The sequence below is a fragment of the Podarcis melisellensis genome (genome assembly GCF_964234715.1).
Source record: "Podarcis melisellensis genome assembly, chromosome: 4".
NCBI classification, from domain to species: domain Eukaryota; kingdom Metazoa; phylum Chordata; class Lepidosauria; order Squamata; family Lacertidae; genus Podarcis; species Podarcis melisellensis.
This window is the reverse complement of record NC_138531.1, coordinates 105,463,442-105,483,609: the sequence shown is the minus strand read 5'-3', so window position 1 is coordinate 105,483,609 and position 20,168 is coordinate 105,463,442. Positions and strand designations below refer to the sequence as shown.

Below are 20,168 nucleotides of genomic sequence, written 5' to 3'. Positions count from 1 at the left end.
GACAGAACAAGAGAGATCCGGGGGGGGGGGGGAGCGGATTCCCCCTCTGAATCCTTGCTTGCATCACGAGCCGTTTCAGGCATTGTCGCTCGCATTCATTCATCAGTGAAAAGGTCCCGATTGTTGCCCTACGGTTTGTAACTGAGCGGAGGCTGGGGAGCTCAGCCGCCGCACCAACCGAGGCTGCCCCGATCCGGCGCAGAAAGAAGCCTCTGAGCATGTGCCGAGTGCCGCCTTCCTTCTCCCCGCGCGGAGGGTCTTCCTTTCGGCCGAGCGCTTCGCGGCTCCGGAGCAGGCGCAGCCCCCGCCCAGGCTCGCTCCTGGGGGGGGGCTGCCGGGGGCGCGCGGAGAGGGGGCGCGCAGGGCCGCGGCGCAAGCGGGGCCGGGCAGGAGCGGGCGGGCGGGCCAGACGGCGCGGCTCGGGTTTCAGCGAAGCCTCGGCTCGCTCCATCCTCCAGCCCAGCCGAGCGCGGAGCCGTCGTCGCCTCGCCTCCCACTTCTCCTCCTCCGGCGCCTGGCGCGGGGGTCTCTGCCGGCCCGAGGCAGGCCAGCCCCCCACCCGCGGCCGGAGCGCCAGGCGGACAGGCGGATGGCCAGGAGCGAGGATGCACGTAGGTGGCCGGAGCGCCCGGAGGCGCCGTCGCGCTGCGCCCCCTCCGCGCTTTGTCCCGCGAGCAGAGCAGGAGCGCGGGCGGGGGAGATGGGCGGGACCTCGGCGGGACCCGGCCGCGAAACGGCGAATCCTGCCCCCCCCCACCTGGCCACACCGCCCCGCGTGCCCGGCACCCCAAAGAGCGGCGAAAGGGCCAGAGCAGCCCCTCCCGGGTTGGCGCGGCGAGGGAGGGGGCGGCAGCCGGGTCGGAGGCTCCGCGAGGGGAAGGGGGCGTCGGGCTCACGTTTCACAGGCCGGGACTGGACCCGCCTCGCCCGCCCGGCTCCCCCCGCGCTCGGCGCTGGGTAAATTGGAAGCAGCTGCGGCGCTGGGGCGACTCCGCGCCTCCTGGTGCTCGGAGCGGGCTGGCCTGAGCCCCCAAAGCCGAGGACACGACGGGACCCCCGAGGGCTATGGGGCGGCCCCTCCAGGTGTGCGCGCGGGGCGAGATTCACACGTGTCAGAGGTCCAGGGACACCCCCCCCACCAGCCGGCTCGCCCTGCTTGCCTTCCCGCTACTCCTCGCCTCGGGCACGTAGCCCGGGCACCCCCCCCCCGCCCTCGCTGGGTCTGGGGGGCGCGCTGCCCAAGGGCTTCTGGGCGTGGGAGCAGAGTCGCAGCCTTTCCCTGCAGCCCCCCCTTGCCCCGCTGGGGAGACCTTTCCGAGGGGGCGGGGTCGCTCCTCCACCGCGGGCCGGCCGGGGTCCGACGCCGACGCCGCTCGGGAGTGGACGGGGCGTCAGCCCGGGTGGAAGACGGCTTTGCTGGCCGGCTATCCCTGGAGCAGGGCGCGGGCGGCGCGGGGCCCCACCGTCAATCCCGGGGCTCCCCGAGTGCCATCGCGGGGCCCCGACGAGCGGCGGCGGCGACGCTTTCAAGCGCGGCCAAGTATGAGCTCAGCCCATCACTGCTTCCCGGCGGAGCCGAATCCTGGCCGTGCCTGCGGGACTCCCCCCCCCCCCGCCCCTACGCCCGAGGAAGGGCTGACCCGCTCCCGCTCGGAGCACCCGCGCCGCCCGCGGGACTGGAGCCAGCCCGGCCCCCAACCCCCACCCCACCCTGCAGTGAGGAGCCGCTACGGCGAGGCGGAGCGAGCGGTGGGGCTGCAGCCAAGGAGCCGGAGGAGTCGGAGCCAAGGAGCCGGAGAGACAAAGGCAGGCGGGCGGGGGGAGGCAGCCAGGCAGCGAGCGAGCGAGCGAGCGAGCGGGGCGGGGAGCAGCCGCGACGGCAGCGGCGGCGGAGACAAAGGCGGGCCGTGGCCAGCTCGCGCTTTCTTCTTCTTTCTTCCCTTCCTCCCTTTCTTCCCCGCTCCTCCTCCTCCTCCTCCCGCCCGCGCGCCGCCTTTGTCTGTCCCGGTCTCCGATGGCAGGCAGGTGGGGTGGCCCCAGGGGCCCTCCTGACCGGGGCGTCGTTCCTGCGACGGCTGTGCCCGGGGCAGGAAGAGCTGGGGCCACGAGTAGCGCCACCGTCCTGCTTTCTTTTGCCACGGAAAGAGCGGCTGAGGAGCTCCTGCTCCCCTGAAGCCTCTTGGGAAGAGCAGGGAGGGAAGGGGAGCTCCGCAGCCCTGGGTCTGCTGCGACCAGCCAGGCAGGGCCTGACCTGGAGCCACACCTGTCCCCCAACCCCTGTCCTCTGGTCTGCCCACTCCTCAGCCCCTGTTCTAGCCAGCAAGACCCGCCCCTACCAGCCTGTCTTGCCAGAGGGGAAGGGGTCCTGGGCATTTGAGGGTGCTGGAAACGATTTTCTGGGGTCTGCCGGGGTGTCAGGAGCATCCGCTTTCACCTTTCCTGCAGCAGCCACCATTATCTCCCTGCTCTGGGGTCTGATTTTCCCCCTTGGCCACAAAGACAGTAATTGGTGGGGGTCCCGTAACTGACATGTTTCCCTCACTGTCTCCTAGCCTGTTCCTCCCCTTCAGACTTGCTTTCTCTTGTGCATTCCTTGCAGGATTAAGGCGCTTGCTCAGCAGACAGAGGCCGGCCCTTGGAGGGCCTCCCAACCCTCACCAGCTTCCTTCGGAAAGGCTTCAGGGAGCAGTTAGAGATGGCTTGGGTCATTCTGCTGCTGCTGCTGGGGGTGCTGGCTGCCCTTGGGCAGGGTTCAGCAGTCCTGGGCACCCTAGAGCTGCAGATCGATGAGGAGCAGCCGGCTGGCACCATCATTGGGGACATCAGTGCAGGCCTGCCCCCTGGCACCACGACTTACATGTACTTCATCTCTGCCCAGGAGGGCAGCGGTGTGGCTACAGACCTAGAAATTGATGAGAATACTGGCATCATCAAGGCTGCCAGGGTGCTGGACCACGAGAGCCGAGGCCACTACAGCTTCATTGCTGTCACCCCTGAAGGGGCCACGGTGGAGGTCAACGTCCAGGTCAACGACATCAATGACCACGCGCCCACCTTCCCCAAGCAGCGCAGCTCCCTCCAGATCCCAGAGCACACCCCCCTGGGCAGCCGCTTCCCCCTAGAGCCAGCCTTTGACGCCGACAGTGGCTTGCTCAACACGCAGGGGTACGCCATCAAAGGGGGAAATGTGGGGCAGGCTTTCCGCCTGGAGATGCGCCGTGGGCCCAATGGGGTCCTCCAGCCGGAGCTGGTGGTGAGCAGCATGTTGGACCGGGAGACGCGGTCCAGCTACACCCTCTTTCTGGAGGCCTATGACGGTGGATCTCCCCCCCGGAGCTCCCAGATGACCTTGGACGTGTCCGTCCAGGATGTCAACGACAACGCGCCCGCCTTCAACCAGAGTCGCTACCACACCCTCATCCCCGAGAACCTCCAGCCTGGCAGCAGCATCATGCGGGTCTTTGCCCTGGACGCTGACGAAGGGGACAATGGCGCCGTGGTGTACGAGATCAACCGCCGGCAGAGCGACCCAGAGCAGTACTTCACAATCGATGCCACCACGGGAGTCATCAAGCTCAACAAGGGCTTGGACTATGAGCTGCGGAAGGTGCATGAGCTTGTGGTGCAGGCGCGAGACAGGGCGGTGCACCCCGAAGTCTCCACTGCCTTTGTCACCATCCAGGTGCGAGACTACAACGACAACCAGCCCACGATGACCATCATCTTCCTCAGTGAGGATGGCTCTCCTCGCATCTCAGAAGGTGCCCAGCCTGGGCAGTTTGTGGCCCGCATCTCCGTCTCAGACCCCGACTACGGAGAGTACGCCAATGTCAACGTCTCCCTGGAGGGTGGCGAGGGCAAGTTCGCCCTCACCACCAAAGACAACATCATCTACTTGATCTGCGTGGACCAAATGCTGGACAGGGAGGAGCGGGACTCCTACGAGTTGCGGGTGACAGCCACGGATGCTGGAACGCCCCCGCTGCGGGCTGAGTCAGCATTTGTGCTCCAGGTGACAGACGTCAATGACAACCCGCCCCTATTTGACACCCAGGAGTATGAGCAGAGCGTCCCCGAGGTGGTTTACCCAGGCAGCTTTGTGCTGCAGGTGACGGCTCGCGACAAAGACCAGGGCCCCAATGGGGAGGTTCGCTACAGCATTCTGCACACCCACCACACCCATTCCCACTGGTTTGCCATCGATCCTGCCACAGGCATCGTCACGACGGCCTCTTCTCTGGATTATGAGGTTGATGCTCAGCCCCAGCTGACTGTGGTGGCCACGGATAGGGGCAAGCCTCCCCTCTCTTCGACCGCTGTGGTTCACGTGACCTTGCAGGATGTCAACGACAATGAGCCCCTCTTCGAAAGCAACTTCTACAATGTCTCCCTGAAGGAGAACGTCCCTCCTGGCACCTGCTTCCTCCAGGTGAGCAAGGGGTTGGGGAGGGACCTGGCCAGTGCACTTGGCGCAGGAGCAGCCAAAGTGGCGGCAGTACAAGCAGCCTCTCTCCCTGGTACCTGGCCCAGGTTGATGCGCCCTGTGCTTGTCCGTGGCTCCTGAGAAAGACAGATCTGGAGGGGTGGGGTGCCTATGGGGGTGGGGTGGAGTTCTTGACTAGGGTGGGGAATGAGCATCTCAAGTCCAAGTGGCCAAGAATCAGTCAGCCAGAGGTCTTCTCAGCAGCTCTGCAGTTTGTTGGAAGGGGACCACCTCTGTTGGCAATGGCAGCTCATTTGTGAAGGGCATGGCTCAGAGTTCAAGCGCCTGCTTGGCATGCAGAAGGTCCCAGGTTTAATCCCAGTGGCAGCTCCAGGTAGGGCTGGAAGAGAGAGTCCTGCCTGAAATCCTGGAGAGCCTTTGCTGCCACTGTAGATGGAACTACGCCAGGTGGACCTCTGGTCTTACCTGGAAGGTGGGAGGCTAGGCTGTTCCTATAACAGCAGGTCCCTTCTAGCCCCACATGCCTCCCTATCTGGAAGGGCTGCCGCACTAAGGAAGGGTCGGTCCAACTTCCCACTTCCTGTCTTAGGGCCATTCCCCTCTCTCTGCCAAGAAGAAGGGACTGGATCAAGAGGAAAAGGATCCTTTCCTTGGCATGTTGGGGGACACAGACCGGGGCAGAGGCCAAAGTCCCAGGGCAGGACAAGGAAGCCTCACGCTTGCATAAGCCCCAGCAGTCTGCTGAGTGGAGCCCTTCTCCTCCTCCTGCAGCTGATGAGCTCCTGCTTCCTGCCCTTCTCCATTCCACAGGGCTGTCCATCACAGAAACCTTGGATAGGAATAGGCTCACTAGATGGAGACAGTCCTTGGCATGCAGGGAGCTCCAGGCTGAGTCCACAGAATCCGCCATGGAGGAGAGAGTGAGTTCACTGCAAGCCCCCAGCAGCTTCTTTCCCTCGCAGGAGGCAGGGCAGCAGTAGATGAGCCAAAGACCCAACCCCATTTTATGGGCCAGGCCAGGAGATTTGCAGAGCAGATCTGCCAGGGTCCATCAGTCATACCCTCTGGCTGTCGCCAGGTTGGGTCTCTTTAGCCTTGGAAGAACCCCATTGCAATTTGGGTCCTCCTGGGATCCTTTTGGGGGCTCAGCTGCCTTGAGGTGCCTCAGGCGATGCCAGCTTAGCTTCATGGAAGAGAATCCTGCTCCTCTGTAACAAGGCCTCCCTCCCTCCACCCACCCCACCACTCCTCATGACAGCAGCTGAGGATCTGGAGTGCAGGCAGCTGGTGAGCTGGCCAAGAGGAGGGCAGGATGGGGTGGGGGGCATCGGAGCCAAGCTCTGCCAGTGCCTCTGACTTTGGGGGCACCAGCAGTGTTGCCATGTGCTTGGTTTGAAGAAGGGGTGTGGACCTGTCGGGGCCCTCCAGATATTGTGGGGCTGTGCATCCCAAGAGCCAGGATGGCCGTGGGTAAGGATGAGGAGAACTGGAGACTGGAGCCCCAGTCAGTGGCATCTCAGGTTTTATAAAAAGGAAAACCCAGGATGGACTGACTTCTTCCGGGTTTTATATTTTATCCAGATTTATTTTATATATTGTGATTTATTTTATTCAGTTTATATCCCCAACTTCCTCCCGAAGGAGCCCAGTGCAAAACCTGTCAGGGGGGTTTCCTTCCTCTAGCTTCCTACACATTTCCCCTTTAGCTCTCTAGGCTGTGGAATGTACCTGCATCTTTATCTGTCTCCTGCCTTGCTCCCGGTTTCCTTTCTCTTGCCTGAGAAGCTCATAGCTCTGGCCTCTGAGGTCGTCCTTTTCGGAGCTGCAGACCTCTGAAATGGCTGTTCCCATTGGCTGGCTGCTGCTCTCTCCTTGAGAGTTTCCTTATGCAGCTGACTCTGTGTTATTCGAGGGACTTTCTGGCTGAGCAAACCCCCGTTTCCCCCACGGTTGTGCAACTGCGGCAGCCCCACTTATGGGGAGGTTTGCTGAGCAAGAGGAGGAGCTGGATCTGCAGACATTGTTCCTTGCCCTTTGAACTGGGAAGCTGCCCTATAGCGCAGGAAAGGGGGCAAATGCTTCCTTCAGATATATATTTTTAATTTATTAAAACATATTTAAAATGTTTGTAATACATGTGTATTTAAAACACAACAGTGTTAATGGAGAAATCTGAGGCTCCCTCGGACAAAAAACAAGGACACCAGCCAGGAATAGCAAAGCAAAACAGCAGCCAGTAGGTTTGGTCTTTATTAAGACTGTCGTGACAGGACTCCCACCTGCCACAAGGTGGAACAAGATGGAAGCCCCAAACAAAAGAACCCCCAAAGTTTTATTAGCTGCTAATCCCCATGTTAACCCCCCCAAACTACATCACTAATACATCATGGTTACATCATGAAAGGGGAGGTCTGGTGGCCGTAATCTGAGCATCCTGGACCCTGCCCCATGGTTCCCCTTGCCCTCCACCAAACACCCATCGAGTGTCACAAAAGAGATCTTTACATTTCCCTGTTTCCCAGCCGAGTTCATCACACCCTTTTGTCTTCCTCTGGGTTTGTTATTTCTGGAATGGCTACCTGTCTGGCACTCAGGTATCAGGATGCCAGGGATTATCCCTCAGGCAGAGGGGCTGCTGAGGAGCTGAGCTCACAGGTCTAGATGAATTTCTGAAGTTTTCCCAGTGAGCCAGTACATAGATACATTGATCAGTGAATTCTTACATTTGGTATCATACAGCAGAGGACCTTTGAATAGATAGGAAGAAACTGATGAAGTGTTTTGTGGGGACAAATCACAAAAGTCACAAAAGTGATTGTGCTGATTTTGGTAGTGGGCTGCAAGTGCATGATATCTGCTGGAGGGGCAACCCCTCCCCCAACCTATACACAAATTCCTGCAACAACAGGAATATTTATTAGAAAAGAATTTAAACAGCAAAACATTTGATGGTGGGCATCACTGTAAGATGGAAGACAAGCCCTGTTAGGACTTCCCCCCTCCCCCCCACGACATGAGCATGCCCCCTCCTCAGCAGCAGGTGGGGCAGTGGGCCTCCTGGAGAAGCAAAGTGAAGGTTCAGGTTTAGCACAGCTCCGGACCCCCCCCCCCCCCCCGGCCTTGGCGGGTGCCTGGAGGGTGTTTGCCTCTGGCTTGGGGAGGGGCACAGGCACAGATTTCACACAACACAGAAAAGATGCTCAGCAGGCATGTCAAATACTGTGCTTCAGGGGGGGCACAGGTTTGTTTCAGAAGTGTCAGCCCTGGGGGAGGGTCTCTGGGTGCGTAGTATGGGGGGTTGGGGGCTCAACAGAGCACTGGGGTGGGTTGGGGGCCTCTGTCCTAGCCTGTTGGCAACAACTGCTCTTCATGGTCATATCTTTTTTTAAAAAAATCTTGTTTGCAACTAGCATCCCCTCCCCCTCCCTCTCTCTCTGCCCCACACGTGCTTCTTCCATTCCCCCATTTATCATTTGCACATCCTCTTGTCACCCACCAAGGCTAGTTTGAAAAAAGGGAAGAAGTGCAGAAGAACCAGTTTCTGCTGCTTGTTCATAGAAACAGGAAATATGCAGCTGCAAAGAGAAAACAAGGGCTTTAATAGAATCATAGAATTGTATGATGATGATGATGATGATGATGATGATGATGATGATGATTTATTATTTATACCTCGCCCATCTGGCTGGGTTTCCCCAGCCACTCTGGGCGGCTCCCAAACAAATATTAAAAGGGTTGAATGGGACCCCCTATGGTCATCCAGACCAACCCCCTGAAATGCATCAGCTAAAGCATCCATGACAGAGGGCCATCCAAGCTCTGCTTAAAACCCCCCAATGCAAGAGAGTCCACAACCTCCCAAGGGCTGAACTGCTCTTACTGTCAGAAAGTCTGTGGCCCTGTGAACCCCCCCGGCCCCCCACCTCCCCTCCCTGGCCCTCCTTTGCACCCTGGGTGTTTTTTGCCTGGCTGGGATATGTCCTTGATCTCTGACAACATCTCTTGATGATAGCTCAGATAGTTGGTGGACCACGAGACTTTTAATCTCAGGGTCGTGGGTTTGAGCCCCACACTGTGCAAATGATCTCTGCATTAGAGGGGGCTGGACTAAATGACCCTCAGGGTCCCTTCCAGCTCTACACTTCTGTGATTCTTTGATTCCCTGGATGGAGGATGGAGAAGGGTGTGCAATGTGCGTAGAAACTGGTCAGTTATGCAAAGGTGACTACGGCCATTCCTCCCCCCTGTGGCCAGGTGTCCTTGGGAATTCTGCTTCTCAAGGGATCCTGCTTGTGCTGTGGGAGGGAGATGTGCAGCCCCCACCTTAATGTAATTCAAACTCGCATCCTCCTGTGTCACCTCTAGAGCTGCCTGGGCAGAGAAAATGTGGCTGTGCGCTGGCTCTGCACAGGCAGGCCACACCTGAATTCCTGCATGTGGCACCATCTGAGTGGCAGGGACTCCATGTCATTCTGGGCATTTGCACCTGGGCCCTCTCCTCCGCACCCTTTCTCCCCCAGTTTCTACTCTTTCTGACTCGTGCCCAGGATCTGGCGTCCTCACTGTGGGCATCAAGTCATGGAACTTCCTGCGAGAGCCAGGCTGCTTGGCATGTGACCAGGGCTTGCCTGGCTCCATCCAGCTGGTGCCTAGTGGTGCTGTGCCCCCAGGGGCTGGGCTCCCTGCTGCGCTTAAGTGATGGTGCCTCCCATTGTGTATCATGGAGGGCAAGGCTAATCCTGACTACTAGCCATGCTGCCAGGAATCGCAGTGGCAGCGGGGGGGGGGGGGTCCTGCTTGTTTCTGGCCTTTGTCCTTTCAGGACACTGGTTGGCCACTGTGGGAGGCAGGCTGGACTGAGGTGGGTCTGATCTCGTGGCCAGGGCGTGCTTTTGCCCGTAGGCTATGCCAGGGAGGGGGCTGTCCTTGGAAGAGGGTTGGGTGTGTGATGCAACAGGCCCCTGTGCCATGGGTGCCTTCTGAGCTCTCTCTGTGTACCCAGAGCCATGGGAGGAGTCAGGATCCACACCCCCCCAGGCATGGGCCCCCTGACTCTGCTCCCTGCCGATGCCAAGCTGGGCCTGCCTGAAGGTGGCCTCGGCTGCCCTGTTGGTCTACAGCACAGCTGTGACAGCCCAGACTGATTTGGGGCTCAGCGGAACTGACCGTGGGGCCTCTGGGCACTGGCCTCCAGTCTCCCCCTGCTTAGCCCTGGCTGCGAGCGCAGGAGCTGAAGGACTCTGGGTTGATGCAGCTGCAGGGAGCCTCTGGGAAGTGTTGCTTGCTGCTGGCCACGCATGGCTGGCGGCCGCTGCTGCTGTCAACAGCTACCCACGGGGCCCGCTCTTTTCTGACCCAGCCCGTGCAGGCCAGCCGCTCCCCAGCTGACCCTGGAGGCCGGCCGGAGCTGGGAGCTGGGAGCCCTCATTTCCTGAAATAGCCCAGCTGGCTGTTCCTTCACCACTTTTAGCCACTCAGCAACTGTGCCAGGGTGGGGAGGGCAGCTGCGCAGTGTGCCTAGCCAGGAGTGTGCGTGGGATCGCTGACCACACTGGCGCCACGGCTCCCCTCGTTCCTGGGCCTGAACCAAAGCCAGATGTGGAACTGCGGCTTTGCAAACATCTGCAGAGTGAGGCCTCCTGGGCAGCCTGCCATCCGGGGCCTGGGAGCTGGGCTGGGCTTGGATGGGCAGTGAGGGGAGCAGCCTGCAAAAAGGCCGGGTCCCTGCCTGAGAGGGGTGCCCCCTGCGCTGCCTTTGGGTGGGGAGAACAGGCACCCCTCTTTCCTGTCTGGAACCAAACTTCAGAGACGGCTGCCCTCCACCCTCGTTCCACCATTGTAAGTGCCCTGAAGGCATGAACTGAGGAGGAGGAGGAGGAGGAGGGGATCTCCCCCTCCTGATCACCCAGAGGGGCTCTGAGGAGGGTGCTGCTCCCCGCAGTCCTGCCATGCCCATTGAAGAGTCATCAAAGTTTTGTGGCAGGGAGGTGCTGGGTTCAAATCCCTGCCTTGTCAGCATCATAGCCTCCCTCTCTGGGCCTAAATGAATGACTGTGTGGATGAGCAAAAGGCGGGAGGAGCTGAGGAGACCATCCTCAGGGTGGAGGGAGGCAGTGTGTGTGTGTGTGTGTGTGTGTGTGTGTGTGTGTGTGACATAGCCACTTCTGGTCTCTACCAGGGTTGTGGGTGGCCCTGACAGTCCCAGGATGCTGAGTGCCGCTGTGGCCGCCTTTGGAAGGCGGGATGTGGCGTCAGCACTTTGCTCTGAAACATGAGCCCCTTGCGGATGGGCGGCTGCTGCAGGGAGGCCCCTCCATTATGCAGTGACAGGCTGTGCCAGGAAGCGCAGTCCCTCCCCAGCCCGCCATGCTCCGGCGCAGCCCCTCACAGCTGTCCCCCAGCAGTGGGGCTTCCAGTGCAAACAGCAGGATCCTCAATGTCCCCGTCTGGTGCTCTGGGTGTGGCTGAGGAGGGGGGCCAGGCAGGCAGGAAATGCTCGATGTGGAGGCTGCTGTACACCCCCTGCCCCCCCTCCTGTAGCACCTGGGGCTGAGGATTCGCAGGAGGCAAGATGGAAGAGGAGCTCCGGAGAATCTCAGCCAAAGGAGAGCTTTTCTCTGTTTTCTGATGACATGCAGCTGAGCGGTGGAGGTGGCGGCCAGCATTTTGGGAGGGGGCAGGTTAACTCTTTGCACTGTTTTTCAGTCTAAATCCCACCCCCCCACCCCTGAAAATACCACAGGAAGCTGTTTGTTTCCAGCTGCATTTTATTAAAAAGCAAAGTGTCAGGAGATCCCGTCGCAGATCAGCTGAGCGATGTGTGGGGAAGCCTCCTCTTCCTCTTCGCGCACACTCAGCGTCTCCCCGTGAAGTGTGCTCAATGGTGGGCATCACCTTATGGGTCACAGGACCCGAGGGTTGGGGGTGGGGGCTGGACACGCCTGACCAGCTCCATGCGCTGCTTGCACCACCCTGGCCAAGCTGTCATGAGAGTATTGGGGCCTCTTCTCTATTGGGGTTTTTGGGGGGAGTTATAGATTCATAGAATCGTAGAGCTGGAAGGGACCCAGCCAAGGGCCATCTAGTTCAACCCCCTGCAATGCAGGAATCTCCGCTAAGGCATCTCTGACAGATGGGATTATTATTAATAAATGCACCCTGCCTGTCTGATAAAAATTCCCCACTGTGGCTGCATCATTAAAATGATCTACAGCATACAAACCCCCAGAGTGTAACTGGCTGGCTGTGGGGGCCACATGGCAAACCTCCCTCCCACCTCCACCACCCACAGAGCCCTTTCCCTCAGGAACACTGGGGAGGAGCAGAAAGAGCTGCTGTCCTGGCTGGGGAGGGGAGGGGAGGGAGCCGCAGAATGCCGGCATCTCAGGCTTGCTGGTCTGGGTGGGTCTCCCCCCTCCCCAAGCACATCTTTGTCATTCCCCACAGCCTCACCCCCCTCAGGGCTTGTGGAAGAGTCTGTCCTCTGGGAAAGGAGCCCCCCCCCCCGCCTTGTAAGCAGGTCTGGTGTGTGTTTTTAAGAGGGGGAGGAAATGGGGGCTGGTTTTAGCAACAGAGGGAGCACCCCAACCAAGAAGCACCAAGTGTGGAAGAGAGGCATCATGCTGCCTCTGGGGTTCCCTTCTAATTAGAGCAAGCCAACATTAACCAACAATATTATTATCATTATTATTATGTTCACTACGGGTTAGAGTAGGGCTCTGATCCTATGATCTGGCATTGTAAATAATGTTTGTGGTTCCTCATAGTGTCTTTCCCAAGAAGTCCATGTGCCGACAGCCATTGTCATAGGATCATAGGACCCCTGAGGGGCATCTAGTCCAACCCTTTGCAATGCAGGAATCTCAACTAATGTATTCATGACAGGTGGCTATCCAACCTCCGCTTAAAACCATTTAATGAAGGAGAGTCCACAACCTCTCAAGGGAGACCATCCCACTGTTGAACAGCTTTTTCTGTCAGAAAGTTCTTCCTGATGTTTAGTCAGAATCTCCTTTCTTGTAACTTGAATCCACTGGTTCAGGTTATTCCCTCTGGAGCAGGAGAAAACATGCTTACTCCATCTTCCATGTGACAGCCCTTGAGATTTTTGGCTATCATATCCCCTCTCAGACTCCTCTTTTCCAGGCAAAACATCCCCAACTCCCTCAACCATTCCTCATAAGGCTTAGTTTACAGGCCTGTGATCAGCTTTGGCCACCAACCTCAGCATACTTCCAGCTTGTCAACATCCTTCTTAAACTGGGGTACCCAGAACTGGACGCAGGACTCCAGGGTTACTATGACGTTCCTCAGGGCCAACACAATACTGTACATTTAGGCACCTGAGGAAAACTACAACATGCCCCCACTACCAGAGAAGAAAGGTGAAGAGCTACATCAAGAATAAGCAGGGAATAAAGATCTGCAATGGGATCTGTTGCTCCTGTAGATCCTGCCTCCTGAGGCAGTCACCTCATTTTGCCTCATGAGAGGACTGGCCCTGACATTCCTTGATGGCGACACTTGATGTTTGATGAGGAAGCCTACAATTGCATGTGCTTTTTTTGCTGCTGCTGCTGCTGCTTCCACCACCTTCTTCTTTGGCTATCACTCGCAGCTGAGTAAGATTGTCTTCTATGAACACAGTTTTAACAGTCAGTCCGTATGTGACTGTGGAGGCCAATTCTGGATCCACACGTCCTTCCATAGTTCTGGGCGGGAGTTGATCACAGTGAGGGTTTGCCAAGTGTGCCTTCCTCTTAGCACGTTTTTCCTTTTCGTCCTGAGTTCAAAGCCCATGACACCTTTGGTCAAGGCTGTTCTCCAACTGGAGCGGTCGCAGGCCAGTGTTTCCCAGTTGTCAGTGTTTATGCTACATTTTTAAATAATAATAATAATAATAATTTATTATTTATACCCCGCCCATCTGGCTGAGTTTCCCCAGCCACTCTGGGCGGCTCCCAATCAGTATTAAAAACAATACAGCATTACATATTAAAAACATCCCTAAACAGGGCTGCCTTAAGATGTCTTCTGAACGTCAGGTAATTCTTTATCTCTTTGACATCTGATGGGAGGGCATTCCACAGGGCGGGCGCCACTACCGAGAAGGCCCTCTGTCTGGTTCCCTGTAACCTCACTTCTCGCAATGAGGGAACCGCCAGAAGGCCCTCGGCGCTGGATCTCAGTGTCCGGGCTGAACGATGGGGGTGGAGACGCTCCTTCAGGTATACAGGACCGAGGCCGTTTAGGGCTTTAAAGGTCAGCACCAACACTTTGAATTGTGCTCGGAAACGTACTGGGAGCCAATGCAGATCTCTCAGAACCGGTGTTATGTGGTCCCGGCGGCCACTCCCAGTTACCAGTCTAGCTGCCGCATTCTGGATTAATTGCAGTTTCCGGGTCACCTTCAAAGGTAGCCCCACGTAGAGTGCATTGCAGTAGTCCAAGCGGGAGATAACTAGAGCATGCACCACTCTGGCGAGACAGTCTGCGGGGAGGTAGGGTCTAAGCCTGCGTACCAGGTGGAGCTGGTAGACAGCTGCCCTGGACACAGAGTTAATCTGCGCCTCCATGGACAGCTGTGAGTCCAAAATGACTCCCAGGCTGCGCACCTGGTCCTTCAGGGGCACAGTTACCCCATTCAGGACCAGGGAATCCTCCACACCTGCCCGCCTCCTGTCCCCCAAAAACAGTACTTCTGTCTTGTCAGGATTCAACCTCAATCTGTTAGCCGCCATCCAACCTCCAACCGCCTCCAGGCACTCACACAGGACCTTCACCGCCTTCACTGGTTCTGATTTAAAGGAGAGGTAGAGCTGGGTGTCATCTGCATACTGATGAACACCCAGTCCAAACCCCCTGATGATCTCTCCCAGCGGCTTCATATAGATATTAAAAAGCATGGGGGAGAGGACAGAACCCTGAGGCACCCCACAAGTGAGAGCCCAGGGGTCTGAACACTCAAGATTTGCCTTGAGAGAGTCTTTAAACCTCTTTTGTTGACCACCAGCATTACACTTTCCATTTTTAAGTTCAGAATAGAGTAGTTGCTTTGGAAGACTATAATCAGGCATCCGCACAACATGACCAGTCCAACAAAGTTGATGATGAAGAATCATTGCTTCAACACTGGTGATCTTTGCTTCTTCCAGGACACTGGCATTAATTCGCCTGTCTTCCAAAGTGATGTGTCAAATATTTCGGAAACACCATTGATGGAATCTTTTTGCTGCTGCATCACACTGCTGACTCCTATTCAGCTTGCGGTTCACTAAGACCCCCCCCCGACTGCAGTTAAGCCAGGGATCCCCCATCCTAGATTTGTGCATCTCACTTTTCCTGCCCTGGAGAGCACTTTGTGGGTTCAGTCCGTCAAATCGCCCTCAGGGAATTGTGTTGCGGAGACATGTGGGAATCCATCACACTACCTCAGTAGGGGTGGCACAGCACACCTGAAAGCAGCCTCCCCCACCTTCCAGATGTGTGCAGGTGTGCATGCAAATGTGTCATTGTGGGAGGGATGTTGCACTTTGGTGCTGCTCCTGCCGCCTGACATGCGCAAATGCCATGCTTCTTCCTTGCTTCCTGCAGGTCACAGCCACGGATGCCGACAGTGGCTCTCTGGGCTCCCTCTCCTACTCCCTGGGCACCGGCCTCACCAGCTCAGCCCCCTCTGCCTTTCGCCTCGGGGAAGAGACCGGCCAGCTCTGCACCACGCAGGACCTGGACCGCGACGAGGGCACCGCCGCCTATGACTTCACCGTCACGGCGGTGGATGGGGTGAGGAGGAGGCCCAGGGGCTGGCCCTGTTGTGGCAGAACAGCTTCAGCCCATGGTGGCAAAGGGTGGCCACAAGTGGGGTAGGGGGGCGGCTGGAGACCCTTCTGGCTGGACCGTGACAGCCTCTGTGGGTGTTGGGGGGGCAGGAAGGTTTGCAGCAGCCACTTTGGCCTCACCCTAAAGAAGGCCGTGGTCACTGGGGCCGGCCACACCTGCCGTTCCAAAACACCAGGAGCCAGTTGGGCTGTGGAAGCACCAGTGTGGAACTGGAGCCCTGGCTGCTACCCCAGTCTGTGCCACCCTCATTGGGGGCTTGTGGCTTCTGCCCCACCCACAGGCAGGGGCCATTTGAGGTGCGGCAGAGTGAAGTCATAGAATTATAAAACGGTCGAGTTGGGAGGGACCCCAAGGACCATCTTGTCCAACCTCTTGCCGTACAGGAATCACAACTGAAGCATCCCTGAATCAAACAAAGGTGTGCTCCAGGCTCCAAGTTGTGGATTCCCAGCAGCATCTCTCTCTCTCTCCTTCCTTCCTTCCCAGGGCGGGCTGAGCTCCATGGCCTATGTCAAGGTTTTCCTGGAGGACGTCAATGACAACGCCCCCACCTTCTACCCTCTGGAGTATGCCACTAGCATCAGCACCCAAAGCCATCCCGGCTCAGCAGTGCTGAGTGTCACGGCCCACGACAAGGACGAGGGGCCCCATGGGCGGGTGACCTACCACATTGCCGCAGGCAACACGCCCTCCCTCTTTGCCATCAACCCAGACACGGGTGAGGAGGCGAGGCGGGGCAGGCAGGGCGGCGCCAGCCTCCAGGGGCTCACCCCAGGGGGGCTGCTTCCTCCCTCCCCACCCCTGGCCTCCCCCACAACCAGCTCTCCCTCTTCCCTCGCAGGTGCCATCTCCTTGCTGAGGAGTCTGGTGGGCAAAGCCAACACGCTGGTGCAGCTGGAGGTGGCGGCCCGGGACGCAGGGGGTCTGGCAGCCCAGCCCAGAGCTCAGGTCAACATCAGCATTGTGGCCGGCACCGTCTCCCCGCCCAGCTTTGAGCGCACCCAGTACTACTTCACGGTCCCAGAAGACACCCGGCCGGGCAGCAGCGTTGGGGTTGTCTATGCCCACAACCCAGCAGGTAGGCATAGGGAGCCTGTAAAACAACGGGCAGGGAACCCATCAGGGGTCCCATTTTGGCCCCATAACCAGGCCCAGCTGGCAGCCCAGGCAACATCAGCGGATGGGCGAGACCTTCTGTGGGAAGTGAGCTCCTCGCTGCCTGCCCTCCCCCACCTGCTCTCTTAAAAGAGAAGTGCAGAGCTGTTTCAAAGAAGCCTTTTGGAAAGCCCCTGAAGATGGTCCCTGCGCTCCGTTTTAGCCACTCAGATGGGAGCACAGGGTCTGTCTTAAAGCACCTGGCAAAAAACGCTCTTGGAAGCAGCCTCCCACAAAGCACTTCCTGAAAGGACACTTTTGTGAGGTCCAGTGCTTGAGTGATGTTTAAATTATGGGGGAGGCTGCATCAAAGAGTGATTTTGCAAAGGGCTTTAAATGTCTCTTAAACCATATTAAGAGGAGGGTGCTGCTTCTTCAATGAGTGCTTTTGCAAAGGGCTTTCAGATGCATCTCCCCCCCCCCCCATTCAAGTATGAAGCTCATGGCGGAGAGCAGGGCTGTCCTAGGCCATTTGGGCCAAAGCTGTCGCAGGTCCCCAAGTTCTTAACAGTCAGGCAGCTGCCTGTCAGGCGCTTCGCAACCCTGTGCAATAGGCTTTCAGAGGTGGGAGGGGCTGCCCAACTGTCAGTCAAGTGACACCACATGCTGTCTACCTGTCAGATTTGGCTTGCAAGGCTATTGCTGATCAGGATCTGCACCATCGATCCAAACAGGTCTCACATCCCTACAATAAATGCAGAGAGTGGCAGGAGCTCAATAGAAGAGTTTCTGTGTCCCAAGTACGTCTCTATTTGGGGGGCCAGGGGGGCTGTTTCCCACTCCAGCAGGTCTCCACTCCCCCCTCTGTTCTTGCCTCCAGGCCACTTGGACAGTGTGTTCTACTCCATCTCCTCGGGGGACCCCCACGGGTACTTCTCGGTGGACCCAGAATCGGGGGAGCTGCACACCAGCCTGCCGCTGGACCACGAGGCCCAGCCTCTCCTCCTCCTCGAGGTCCAAGCCCGCAGCGGCTCGCCTCCCGCCTACAGCAGCGCTCGGGTGCAGATCAGCATCACGGACGTGAACGACAATGCGCCCGCCTTCCCGGCCCCCTCCGACTCAGTGCTGCTACCTGAGGGGGCTGCCCTGGGCACGGTGGTCTACACAGTGCAGGCGGAGGACCGTGACAGCGGGGCGAACGGGCAGGTGCGCTTTGAACTGGCCTCAGGAGGGGCCAGCGCCTTCACCGTGGAGCACTTCTCCGGGAAGGTGCGCCTTGCGGGGGCCCTGCAGCGGGAGACCAGCGCCCCCTACAGACTGGTCATCCTGGCACAGGACGGCGGGGTCCCCCGGCTCAGTGCCACCTTCACCCTCTTGGTTCACCTGCAGGCGGCCGATGGGCACGGCCCCATCTTTGACACGCTCACCTACCGCGTGGAGGTGCGCGAGGGCGTGCCTGTGAGCACCCGCTTCCTGCAGGTGCGAGCCCTGGCCCGGGAGCCCAGCGCCCCCTTGGCCTACCACCTGCGGGCCGAGGGGGACGCGGCCAGCTTTGGCATCGCTCCAGACACTGGCTGGCTGTACGTGCGCAGCTCCCTCGACCGGGAGGTGCAGGAGCTGTACGTGCTGACGGTGCTGGCGGTGGCCGGGGAGGGCGAGGGTCGCCAAACGGGGACCAGCACCGTGCGCATCACCGTCACAGATGAGAATGACAACAGCCCCCGCCTGAGCGAGGAGCGCTACTTCTTCACTGTGGCAGAGAACAGGCCGGCCGGCAGCAGCGTGGGCCGGGTGACGGCCAGCGACCGGGACGCGGGACAGAACAGCCGCCTGGCCTACCGCCTGGTGCCGCCCGAGGGGAACTTCCTGGTCCACACCCAGACTGGTGAGGGAGCAGAGCGGGAGTGGGAGGCCCTTCTCAGCAGGGGCTCCCGCAGGGAGGCCGGGGAGGGAGCCGCTGGGTGTCTCACCTGCACTGAGCGCCTCTTCTCCTCCTCATCCTTCAGGGGAGCTGAGCCTTCGGAGGAGCTTGGATCGGGAGCAGCAGGCCAGCTACCAGCTCCAGGTCGTGGTTCAGGACGGGGGGACGCCACCCCGCAGCACCACTGGCACCGTCTACGTCACTGTCCTGGATGAGAACGACAATGCGCCCACCTTCCTGCACGTGGCCGAGGGACGCGAACTCCTCCTCCAGGTGTGTGAGGGATCCAGGGGGCAAGGAAGGAGCTCTTGGGGCACTGGCAGTTCCTCAGATAGGGCAGCAGGAAGGCCAGGGCCCGAGGGCTGGGATCATGGAGCAGGGAGGTGGCATCTCCCTCTGCGTGTCCAGGCAATGGCTGCCAACTCCATCTCCCCCCACCCCTCTGCTGTGCCCTCTCAGGTTCTGGAGGAGAAGCCGGCTGGGCTGCTGGTGGCTTCGCTGAGGGCCAAAGACCCGGACGAGGCAGAGAACGGCACTGTCTTCTACTCACTGTCAGGTAAACAGGTCCCCTGGGCTGGGCTCCTGGGAGGCCCCACTCTGCCCAGAGGTTTCAGGCCTCCACTCCTTCTCCCGGAGGGTTTCCTGGGCCTACCCTTGGCTGCCCCCCCCCCAGCGCTTCTCTCTCTGTCTCCCCGCAGGCGCCTGGGCAGAGCGCTTCTCCCTGCACGTGGCCACTGGGGAACTGCGGACAGCTGCGCGGCTGCGCCAAGCAGACCGGGGCGAGTACGCTTTCACGGTGACAGCAAGCGACCGAGGTGCTGCCCCCCAGAGCACAACAGCAGCTGTGCGCATCCAAGTAGGAGCCCTCTTTTGCCTCGGGCGTGGGGCTGGGCCTGCCCCAAATACCCCCAGGCCCCTTCCTAACCTCTCCCCTCCCTCTGCAGGTGGTGTCCACAGCCCGCCTGCTGCCCCGTCCCGACACTACGGTGCTGACCTTTCACCCCACGGAGGGCCTGCAGCCGGGCTCTCTCATTGGCTGTGTGGCCCCCCCAGAGCCGCCTGCACCTGGGCAAGTGACCTACATGCTGGTGGGGGGCAGCAGCGGGGACGGCCTCTTTGTGGTGGACCCAGGCACGGGGGACATCTACGTGGCCCAGGAGCTGGACTACGAAGCCGGGATGAAGCACAGCCTGCAAGTCAGCATGGAGGACGCCCTGCAGGGCTACCCCAGCCAGCGCCTGGTCTTGGTGGAGATCCACGTGCAGGACAGCAACGACCACGTTCCCAGGTGGCCCCAGGACCCCCTCACTGTGGTGGTGTCTGAGGGGGCCACCCCTGGCACGTCCCTCTTCACCTTCCAGGCGCTGGACGGGGACGGCCCGGGGCCCAACAGCCAACTGCGCTACAGCCTCTTGCGCCAGGAGGCCCCCCCGGCCCCCTTCCAGCTGGATGCGCGCAGCGGGGAGCTGAGCCTGCAGGGGGCGCTGGACCGCGAGACGCAGTCGGCCTACCTGCTGGTGGTCCAGGCCACAGACCAGGCGCTCAACGTCAGCCAGCGCCACTCGGCGGCCGTCACTGCCCACATCTTCGTCACGGACGAGAACGACAACGGGCCTGAGTTCCTCTCCCCCTCGAGAATTGACATCCCTGAGGACCAGCCCACGGGCTTCCTGGTGCTCCAGGTGGTGGCCAGGGATCGGGACCTGGGTGAGAACGGGAGGGTCAGCTATGCGCTGCGCGCAGGGAACCTGGACGGGCGATTCCACCTCAACCCCAACACAGGTGAGGCAGAGGGAGGTACCAGGCTGCCATGCGGGATTTGTAGTCTGTGTATGCAGGATCCCACCATGCATTCCCAGGAGCTGGGAA

At 59.4% G+C, this 20,168-nt stretch overlaps 1 protein-coding gene across 3 annotated transcripts in view; it reads left to right on the top strand.

Moving 5' to 3' along the window:
• The first annotated feature begins 417 nt into the window (after positions 1-417).
• Positions 418-20,168, top strand: part of DCHS1 (dachsous cadherin-related 1) — a 30,409-nt gene continuing 10,658 nt past the window's right edge. Inside the window, exons 1-10 of one of the 3 annotated variants that reach the window (XM_081908895.1) lie at positions 418-611; positions 2,600-4,429; positions 15,038-15,226; positions 15,770-16,001; positions 16,125-16,361; positions 17,259-18,263; positions 18,385-18,572; positions 18,759-18,855; positions 18,998-19,155; positions 19,244-20,081. In XM_081908895.1, coding sequence (XP_081765021.1) covers positions 2,696-4,429; positions 15,038-15,226; positions 15,770-16,001; positions 16,125-16,361; positions 17,259-18,263; positions 18,385-18,572; positions 18,759-18,855; positions 18,998-19,155; positions 19,244-20,081 — 4,678 coding nt within the window. In that variant the 5' untranslated portion in view covers positions 418-611; positions 2,600-2,695. Of the gene's footprint in view, positions 612-896; positions 1,084-1,441; positions 1,541-2,599; positions 4,430-15,037; positions 15,227-15,769; positions 16,002-16,124; positions 16,362-17,258; positions 18,264-18,384; positions 18,573-18,758; positions 18,856-18,997; positions 19,156-19,243; positions 20,082-20,168 lie in introns of those variants that run through there. The other 2 variants (XM_081908894.1, XM_081908896.1) reach the window with 2 other exon arrangements.